Genomic DNA, 11272 nt, shown 5'->3' on the forward strand with positions numbered 1-11272 from the left:
TAGAATTAAATGGGATTGGTCCAGTTGTGCTTGAACTTGTTGGATTTTAAGTGCATCAGCTTGTTGAGTCCGGCCAAATTAGAATTAAATGGGTTGGTTAGGTCGGGTCGAGCTTGGGCATGATGGATTTTAAGTGGGTCAGGTTCCTCAAGCCCGATCCAAATAGAATTAAATGAGCTGATTCCGATTTGGCTTGAACTTGTTAAATTTTAAGTGGATAAGGTCGGTCGAGTTTGACCTAATTAGAATTAAATGGGTTTGTCAGGTTGGGTCAAACTTGGGCTTGATGAATTTTAAGTGGGTCAGGTTTGTCGAGCCCGATCTAATTAGAATTAAATGGGCTAGGTCTGATTGGGCTTGAACTTGTTGAATTTTAAGTGGATCAAGTCGGTTGAGTCCGGCCCAATTAAAGTTAAATAGGTTAGTCGGGTCAGGTAGACGTTATGCTTGATAAATTTAAGTGGGTCAGGTTTGTCAAACCAATACAATTAGAATTAAATGGACTGGGTCCAATTTTTGTTGAATTTTAAGTGGATTAGGTCGGTTGAGTCCGACCCAATTAAAATTAAATGGGTTGGTCAGGTTGGGTAGCTTGCGCTTAATGAATTTAAGTGCGTTAGGTTCCTCGAGCACAACCGAATTAGAATTAAATGGGTGGGTCCGATTAGGCTTGAGCTTGTTGAATTTTAAGTAAATCAGGTCGGTTGAGTCCGACCCAATTAGAAAAAACGGGTTGGTCAGGTCGGGTTGAGATTGGACTTGATGAATTTTAAGTGGGTCAGATTGGACCATAGGGTAACGGGTCGCCGGTCGGGTGGGGCCGAAATTCTTGTCCCACGCTCAACTGACCCGGATCCGACCCAAACCCAATCCATTGCCACTCCTATACCAGGCCTTTCCAGACGCAATGCCACTATCCATTGCCATTTGAAGAGGAGTTTTGACGTGGACCGATGGATCAAAAATTCACGTTAGTGGCACAATAACTGACACGTGGACAAAAATGCAGTGGATCCTGGCTGTACATCTAGTGGGTCATCCCCATAGATAGCTGAAGCCTGAAGATCAAAACGAAAGGACTATCCCGTCCAATCCAGAGTGGTTTCCAAATGGACGGTTGATTTAAATTACACACATGCGGTTTACCTGATTGGTGATATTTCTTTTTAATGTCTGAGACCTTCTCCCAGTTTGCCCTCGGCCCTACCCGATGGATGGTTCGGATCTCTCGTACGTTTAACTTTTTGCAGCGCGTGTGCTTGATATCCCCTGTCAATCTCACACCAGCGAGAACGCCGGGCTTCAAACAACCCGAGGATATATGCTCGGTAGTCGGGTTTTCAGTTTTTACAGCTTGGGTGCATGGTTCAACCATCCAGACCATTGATCTACTGGATCCCACGGTGAATAGACGTTGTCCCAAATCTCCTTGATAAGATAATACCAGGCCTCAATCCATGGCTTGCAAATAGACTGTAGGAAGAGAAATACATTGAGGGTCCACATTCAACAGAAGAAGATGTCACAAAGATAAGATTAAATCTGGGAGATTTTTTGGACAAGATCAATCCACAGTGCTTTTATTCAGATCAATGGTCTAGATTACTCAATGGTGGGCCCACTTGTATAAACTAAAAACCGCAGTATACCATGTTGGCATTCAATCAAATTTTCTGCATTATCTAACGACTAGTACAACCAACCCTATTGCAGGCTTACCATACAACTAGCTGCGTTGGATGTGTGAGATAGTCCAATCATCGATCTGAACCGTCCATTCATTCCAACTGACTCTTGGCCCTTGGCAAACGAAGATGCAAGAATCGTACCAGTCTGATAATCGTAACCGTAGATACATATCAGGTGAAAATGGACAATCAAATCAAGCATAGAAATAGGTCCAATCAAAAATCCAAAACATATTCACAGTGGACCCCACATTAGATTCCATATGGTTATGCAGTAACACTTTGATCTGATGATGCTGACCATCTGATCCGTGCTCGTAAAACAGACGGTTATAACAGAAACAACCAACACTCAATAGGTCAGGATCTTGCAATCAGTGTGATTTTATTAATATGGCCTGCTAATATTGTCTTCAGAAGAATGGACGGTTCAGATGAATTATTAAACTATCCTACTTTACCAATGCAACTAAGCTGTACGGTTAGCCTACAATACAACGAGTTGTATAAGATCTTCCCATATCTCAACTTATAGCAGCTTGTTTCAACGACCTTCCAATAATGGAAGGAGAAGAAAGAAGCCCATCTCTCCAATCTCCTCTAATTCCAACATCTGATGAGATATTTGAATCCAACGGTAGAGAAAGCTTAGAAAAAGATGGCGGTAAAAAAGAGATATTTGAAGAGATAACAAGACAGCTATGGTTAGCTGGCCCACTTGTAGCAGTTAGCCTTTTGCAGTATTGTTTGCAAGTGATCTCAGTCATGATGGTGGGCCATCTTGGAGAATTGGCCCTCTCTAGTGCTTCCTTAGCTACTTCCTTTGCAACTGTCACTGGTTTCAGCTTGTTGGTATGTTAGTTATTCTTCTTATATACATGGCTGACACATTAATTTTTATTTGATTTTTGAATATGTGGCGAGCGCATATGAGATCCGAACCGATCATCAGGTAGAATCTACCTTAGATGGGCCAAACATCAAAAATCATTTTGACCCCACAATCCTAGCCATTGGATTAGAGGACGTGTGATAATTGATGTTATAAAAGGATTCAATCTGGCTTCGTTCGAGTCGACTCGAATCAATTTGCCTGAGTCGACTCGACTTGACTAGATTTTGGTAGTTTTCATGGTGTTAAATATCAATGCATGGGCTACTTTCTTTTTGGCAGTAGAAGTACTGTGGTAGGCTAATGTTTCACAATTGTGTGATTTTGGGGTAATGGCCCACCCAATGTAGGGCCTACCTGATGATCTGTATGGAACTCCTACACATCTGCCACGTGTGCACAACTAGATTTGCTAAATAAGTCAACAGACAACAAGTAAACGATGTTTTGGTGGCCTCAACTGTAATGGTTATGGTATTTCCTATTAGAGTGCAAGTTGCAACCACTAAAGGCACGTTTGGATACACTATTGAATTGGATTGGATTTACTGCCCTAATGAAGTTTGTGATTTCATTTGCATTGTGCTCCAAATTGTGATTATGTTACTTGTTGCATTCGAAAGAAATGTAAATGTAACTTGAGTGCTAGTTCTGATTACAAAAACCAGAAAAGATCATTGTGTTGAATGCTCGCAACTCAATCCATTTGTGCATCCAAACACGGCCTGAGAGTGTTCCCAAAATGAGTCATCCATCCATCTAGTTAATTGCTTTCATTTGTGTAAGTTTGCTATTGTTTTCTCAATCAATATCTATCACTGCATAAACAAATGCCAATCTTCATCTGATCATATTTGGAGTGTTTGGCGCAATTCAAATTCATTCGATACCAAAATGAGCAATTCAATTCTATTGATATTATCATTTCAAGCTCTTAAGCTTAAACCCGCAAAAATTCTAAGCCTTTTTCGAATTTCTGCTAACTAGTTGGGAATGGGAAGTGCATTGGATACCTTATGTGGGCAGGCCTACGGGGCCCAACAGTATCATATGCTCGGTATACATATGCAGAGAGCAATGTTTGTTCTCCTACTCACAAGTGTCCCGCTCGCTTTCATCTGGGCCTACTCAGGCCGCATTCTCATGGCATTTGGACAAGACCCACAAATTTCAATGGAAGCTGAACTATACGCCCGTTGGATGATCCCAAGCCTCTTTGGCTATGGCCCACTTCAATGCCTAGTAAAATTCCTACAGACCCAAAACATTGTCTTTCCTATGATGGTCAGCTCGGGACTTACGGCGCTGGCCCACATCCTTGTGTGTTGGATTCTGGTGTTCAAATCTGGCCTAGGCAGCAAAGGCGCAGCATTGGCGAATTGCATCTCGTATTGGATCAATGCATTGCTGTTGGTGGTTTATGTGAAGTTCTCTCCTACTTGCAAGAAGACATGGACTGGTTTATCGATGGAGGCATTTCATGGCGTCCTTGATTTCTTACGACTCGGCATTCCTTCAGCTGCGATGCTCTGGTAAGGCTTGCATTTGCTTGTTTTAAGTAATTTCCCTATAGAAAATGTGGATCCTGTTTCATGACTAGAAAGGTTTTCCCTGCTTCTGAAATCCATTTAATGATTCTAATGAAATTGACTTCTCATTCTAGGAAGTTGGTTTGCCTCATAATCGTGTTATATTCACGTGTTATATAGATTATAAATGGAAAATCATCGAAAGGCATGTGCCTATGGTGATGAATTGATGTACATGAATCTTAATGCCACCCAATCAAGATATGGCGATGATGGAAAGTGGGCACTGATAAGATTCATCAATGGTGGAATTTCTGTCATCCACAAAGGTTGACATTTTAAAGGCTTGTGGCCAAATTGGAAGGGGTTTCTTAAACTATATAAATCCAAGTTGGGTTTCATTATGAATGGAGAAGCCTATCGTGCGTCACTGATACCAGTGAAAAATCAAAAGATCAGGACTATCGAGTGTTGCCCAGATGAAGAGGAGAATGTCATGAGATGATGATTGCAATGCAAGAGTGCTCTTCCTGACCATAAGTTGGATTTTGTTGTGTTTTCTCTTGCACACTTGCAATAGTGTTAGTACACTTTTATAAACTTCGATCCTCAAATATAATGGTTGGATCATGAACTCTCCTAAGGTGAAACGAGCCTCTCATTTGGGAAATGTTAATATTCTTAATCTCAAATTGTAATGGTTCAAAAAAATGGATTTGAAACATAAATCATGTTAATAATAATTAATACAAAATTAAACTAATTAGAGGCATGATTAACAAGCCGATGTGGGTATTAGCTAGGCTCTCCACCACAAACGGCTAGGATCAAGAGAGCCTCCTGGCCACTGATCCGAGATGGATACAATTCAATCGAATTGAAGTTGTTAGTCTAATAAAGTGGGAATAACCAAAATAATCATTTTTTCCTTGGTATTCATATTGAGGAGTTTGGTTAATTACTATTGTGACTCAAAAGAATTTGAGGGCTATTTCCTCATTGTGAATGGTAGGAACCATCATTGTTCATAATTCAAGTCACTTTTGCATCCAAACATAGCCAAAATCATAACATCTTTCAAACTCTCTGAGTGGCAAGATCTTTTGTAATTTCTTTGAATGGTATGATTCTGTAAGACACAACATTGTTTGATGGTTTGATTGATGCAGCTTGGAATATTGGTCATTTGAGATGGTTGTTCTTCTCTCTGGTCTTCTTCCTAATCCAAAGCTAGAAATGTCGGTGCTATCGATCAGGTGACTCCAAGCTTTTCAGTACCTTAGGAAATTTCTTGTACTCCCTTGATTTGTTTTGAGTACTATATATATTACAGAGGAAAGTACACAGTGCCCAGTTGAGGACTATACACATGGGATCCACATTTCGGTGATCATCTCCAACATTTGGATGATCCTTACCATTTGATTTGGCCCTTGTTAAATGTGGACGATTGGGAGTAATCAGCCATTTCATCAGATGGTTAGGGTCATCTGAAAGAAGGTAGATGTTAAGGTTTGCCCATCCACGATTGGGGCCTGCATACCAACAGCTTAGGTTATCCAACCTGGGACCATTTCTCTAGACATACGACACCTCCATCTTACACATTTTCTTCAAGTTTCAAATTACCATGCTTCAATTTCAAATTTTCATTCACCTATGAAATTACCCTGCCTTCTATTTTATTTTATTTTATTTTTTGTGATTTTAGTATTCAATCCATCGATAACAATCGTATATTTCCACAGCATTAACACAATGTGGGTGGTGTACATGATCCCCTTTGGTCTGAGTGGCTCTATAAGGTCAGTCGAGCTCAGTTCAATCACTATTCCATCATGATCTGCATTGTTTAGATCTTGTAACATGTCATTTAGATCTTCACATGTAATTTTAGTTTTCCTTTTTGCAGTACAAGAGTTTCAAATGAATTGGGTGCTGGACATCCACAGGCAGCACGGTTAGCCGTATGCGTCGCATCTATAATAACCATTACAGAAGGTGTGATAGTGGGCTTAATCACCATTTTGGTACGAGACGTTTGGGGCTACTTATATAGCAATGAAGAAGAAGTGGTGAAATATGTGGCCAGGATGATGCCAATGCTCGCAATCTCTAATTTCATGGATGGAGTCCAATGTGTTCTTTCAGGTCTTAGTTACTCTCTCGATCGGTACAATAAACATTAAGTGCATGTTTGGATGCCACCCATTTTTATCTCTCATCAACTCTGCAGGCTGTTGTTCCATTTGCCCCAATTTTATCACCTGCACGTGTGAATATGTTCCCCATACTGACAAGCAAACCGTCCACCAGACCCGCCATCACAAGAAAGGCTTCGATTGAAATTTCAGGGCCGTTGATAGCCTGAGTGGGCCACAATCTTAATTTCAATAATAATTGTAGTTACACTTCTGAGGGAGAAAAAATGCATTGAAAGTGTTTATGAGGGGAAGCAAACACACCTTACCATATTTAAAACAAATGGTTTCTTATTTCATTACAAGGTTACTCAAACTAGACCTTTCACAGACTAAGGGCTTGTTTGGAAGGCTGCCGAAGTCATGGCTGGTTTCATCAAAACCAGACTGCCTTGCGTTTGGTGGTGTAGAGGTTTAGCGGGTGTGTGGATAAAATGAAGATCTCTGTCATCTCCTAGCTGATAATCCTTGACTCTACAAGAAAGAACATCTCTAAAACAAGAAATAAAATTGATATTATTGAATGTAAAGGTGAATGATTTTCTTACAAGGTATCTGATGGCCTTATGTAAGCAAAAGAGGCCTTAAGACTCCTAATTGGACTCAAACTAGGAACCTCTCCTAAAATAGTAAAAATTACTGAAATTGTAAAAATACTCCTAATCCTACCTTAAATCATAACTAACTCTCAATGAATATATATATATATATATATATATATCTATATATATATATATATATATATATATATATATATATATATATATATATATATATATATATATATATATATATATATATATAAGACTTTGGACCACAACCGGACTGTTAAAACCCTAAAAATAGCAAAAATGGAACTTAGTAAAAATAGTAAGTTTGACTTAAAACCCAAAATCGACCCCTAAAATTATTGAATTTTGCAAAGTTGTTTGAGGCCAATGAACTTTGGGTGATTGGCCAGGAGATAGAGGTCATTGATAGCTTTCTAACGACATATTATATGTGCTAAATGGATAACCAGTCGCAAGGTTTTGGCCGTCTAAAGCTGTAGTGCATGTTCAGGCCTGATTTCTTTCGATCCTGACCATCCATAAATTTGTCTGCCACCTGTTTTAAATCATACTGGATTCCATTTATCCTCTTCCTCCACTTCAAAGTGAAAGTGGGAACAATTTTAATCCCACTTATGATTTGGGTGGAGCAAAATTCCTGGAACTTCCAAACAGGCCAGTAAAGTTTGCAAATTAGTCATCTACTGTATTTTCTATCTTTGCAAACAGTTTTCATTTTTTTCTAATTCGCTTCGAATCACTTGCATTTTGATCTTTTCCAAAGTTACCCAATTCAAAATATTCATGGATAGTAATAATCTGTGGGTGGATTTGAATCTCAGGTGCTGGTAGAGGATGTGGCTGGCAGAAGAAGTTTGCCTTTGTCAACCTTGGAGCTTACTATGGTGTGGGAATTCCTTGTGCTGTTCTCTTTGCCTTTGTCTTCCATGTTGGAGGAATGGTGAGTTTTCAACCTTCTTTCACTTATGTTCTCGTACTACATTATTGATGTGAGAAACGATGCTTAAACCGGATCTTACGGTCGTCAATACTGCTATAAACAGGGGCTTTGGATGGGAATCATATGTGGGCTTTTTGTACTAGTGCTGTTGCTTCTAACCATAACTCTATCCACTGATTGGAACCAGCAAGTAAGTCATTTCCATGAAGGGAAAAAAAAAAAAAAGGATTATCTTTGTACTAGTTTTTTTTTGTTAATGCATTTCCGCTTCCACGCATGCACACGAAAAATGAGCCATTCTTGGTAATTATAGAGAGATTATAATTACCCCACCCCGAGTGTGGTCGGTGAAGAGTCTCGGCCCCACATCCCATGGGTTAGGTCCTTGGCCAAACCCCCCTCGTGGGCCCCACATCACATGGGTACTGCCTCACATGAGCCACTCACCTCACATAGGTGGGGCCCGCCTCCCCTAGTGTGCCCCTGCATCCCACAGGCAACCCCACTCGAGCCCAATGTGAAAATGCCCCTGCATTAGAATGCCAACACAAACACCAAAACGAGCAAGTCGGCCATATGGATCCAAACACCTATGTTATCACGCCGTTGTTCTTCCACAAGTAGCTAGCACTCCTTTTCAAAGTTTTAAAATTCAGTGACTCAACTCGAAACTCAGCCGAGTCAACCTGAAACTCACTAATGAGCATGACTCAGTTTCGACTTGGCATGACATATTGAGTCAGCTCAATGACTCAAAGTGAGTCACTCTCTTGAGCAAGTTTTTTCATAGAAAAGAAAGAAGGGGATTTTATAGTTCTAAAATTCAGTAACTCAACTCAAAACCCGGCCAAGTCAACTCAATTTTCGGGTTGAGTCATCCTGAAACTGCTTGTGAACATGACTCGGCTTCGACTCAGCATGTCTCATCGAGTCAGCTCAGGACTCATTTGACTTGACTCAACGCAACACGACATGAAATGAGGATTTTGCAACTAAGACTTCTTGCAGAGCGTGCAAGATCTCTAACCAACAAGCCAGGCACCAAATCCTTACATATTTTTCCATTACTAGTATATTTTTTCTATATATCATTATTTAAAATATTTATAAATAATATTAATTTAATTATTAAATATCAAGTCAAGTCAAGAAAAGACTCATCCGAGTCTTCGAGTCAACCCGACCTGGCTAGAAAACTAGTCTAATAGAATTTTCAAGGTCTTAAACTATATTTCATTTTAGATTGGCTCTTTGCTCCAAATGAAGTAATGGCTCTGAGTAGATTTTTTGAATTTTTTGTTGAATCATGGTTGATAAATCAAGAACATTCCAAGTTCAGTTCCAAGTTGAAAAAAGAAAATTTTAAGACCAGTTGAAATCACAATCCTGGGTCAAGGAAAATATTCTCACCTTGGTTGGTAGAAGTGACTCGGGTTGTTTGGATGCACTATTGAATTGAATTGCAATAATTGGTTCAGTGGAGAGGAAAACCACATTGTAATTACCCTCCCTAGTAATCATAATGAGCAAGTAACCCTAAAATGAAAAGCAATTACATTCCTATCAAGTCCAACTCGAGAGCAACACCATTGCGATTCATAGTCGAATCTCTCAATACAAATGCCAAGGTAACTGCATTATGGCCATTTTATTTCAATAGCGTATCCAAACGTACCCTAGTCTTTTTCACTAATCGGGAGTACTTTAAATGTTTGATAATGACAGAGTGTTTAATGATGTATATCACTTTCATCGGAGCATCCTAACCATCTGATTAATTTTTAGGAAAATGGCCACTTCATATTGTTTGTAGGAAGTGGGTCTAATCATCAATCTGGAACATCCATCAGGTGGACCCCACATTTGAATGCATGTTCTCCTCAAGAATCTCGTTGATCTGCATTAAAACAAAATTGAAACTACTTACAAGTAACCAAACATGAATGTGGCAAAATTTTTGTGAAATGTGAACATTTTCTATACTAACAGCATAATTTCATGATACTTGGTGCAACCAAATGAGGTCATAATCTTTGTGGAGTTGCAATGTGCATTGCTAACGCCGTGCGTCTTCCTTCTCTCTTTTTCAGGCAATGAAGGCTAGAGATAGAGTCGACAGCTCTAACATCCCCATTCAAATGGCATCATGAAATGTAGCATGTTCTAATACGAACTTCTATGACAAATCGGAGCCTAATCATGAAGAGTAAATCACTATATTTAGTAAATCTCAAACTGTAATTTGAAAGTATATATGCTTAAGTGAAATACAACACACGGCACATAATGCTACAAGAAAAATCATATATGATCCAGTAGGACTCTATACCTTGTACCATGAAAATTTTATGTGCAGGGCCAAATGATCCATCTACAGGGCTGTCAATGGGTTGGTCATATAGTACTTGTGCCTGAGAAAACTGGGTTTGGGTCTTGCTGGGTCCAGGTCTAGTTCTTGAAGAGACCCAGATCCAATCAGGTTTGGAGCCGTCAAGTACCTATTGGGTCTTTAGATCTAGGTTTTGAGTTGGGTTTGGGACAAATAAGAGCATTTGCATGGTTCAGCCCACGACGAGCACCTCAGCAGTTCTAGCTAATAATTTTCATTTGCCAATTAAGTAGTTATAACCAATTATCTTATTTGCTTTGGTGTGCTTGTTGGAAGTGAAGTCCTTAGAGCTTGTTTGGAACGTGGAATTAGGTGGTATGGAATTGCATTTGGTCCAATGTAAATTTCATCCGAGATTTTAAAAAGATGGAAAGTATTGGATTAATCCGAGTATTATATCATCCAGTCCCAACAGGAAATATGGCGGAATTTTCAGTGGATTTCAAAATACACCATATCTATGTACCCCACATTGATGCATGTTTTTTGTCCACGCCATCCATCCATATGTGGCCTTTGAAAGTGAAAACCGAGTTACATATGCATACAGGTGATGACCAACATCAATTGTGAAATATGATCTGTTGATTACAATTCCATGGTCCGCCAGAAGCAGGTTTCCCTAAGAGCCTATGTGGTTTAAGGTAAATGGTGATGGATTTTGCCATCTGTTTGGAAGAGAGGGAATTCCATCTCGTAAAGAATGTAACTTTCAACCTCTATGCAAAGCAAAGCTCTTATGCCCCCTCCATAATGTATGTGCTATATCCAATGCCATTCATTCCTGTTTTTCAAATCATTTCATAGCATAAGCACAAAAATGAGGCAGATCTAGAGATCAAGTAGACTAGATCACAAAAAACAGTGCTTTCAACAATGGAGTTCATTATTCCCATTGTAGGCCACTTGAGCTTTGAATTTGCCTTGTTTTTGAGCTCATGTCACATAGCACTGTGCGGTCGCACACAATCTAAGAATCTCAATGAGATGCCATACTTGCCTAAAATATACCCTGTAAATAATTATTATTTATGTACTATTGACTCCAATAATTACAATCA

General features: G+C 39.4%; 1 protein-coding gene across 1 annotated transcript; it reads left to right on the forward strand.

Moving 5' to 3' along the window:
- Positions 1-2242: 2242 nt before the first annotated feature.
- Positions 2243-10462, forward strand: LOC131235353 (protein DETOXIFICATION 16-like). The gene is made up of 8 exons (XM_058232513.1): positions 2243-2540; positions 3568-4112; positions 5279-5365; positions 5858-5914; positions 6022-6260; positions 7704-7822; positions 7926-8012; positions 9913-10462. The coding sequence occupies exons 1-8, from the start codon at positions 2250-2252 to the stop codon at positions 9970-9972; spliced, it is 1485 nt and encodes a 494-aa protein (XP_058088496.1). The 5' UTR covers positions 2243-2249; the 3' UTR covers positions 9973-10462.
- Positions 10463-11272: the final 810 nt, after the last annotated feature.

The sequence above is a fragment of the Magnolia sinica genome, chromosome 19 (genome assembly GCF_029962835.1).
Source record: "Magnolia sinica isolate HGM2019 chromosome 19, MsV1, whole genome shotgun sequence".
NCBI lineage: Eukaryota > Viridiplantae > Streptophyta > Magnoliopsida > Magnoliales > Magnoliaceae > Magnolia > Magnolia sinica.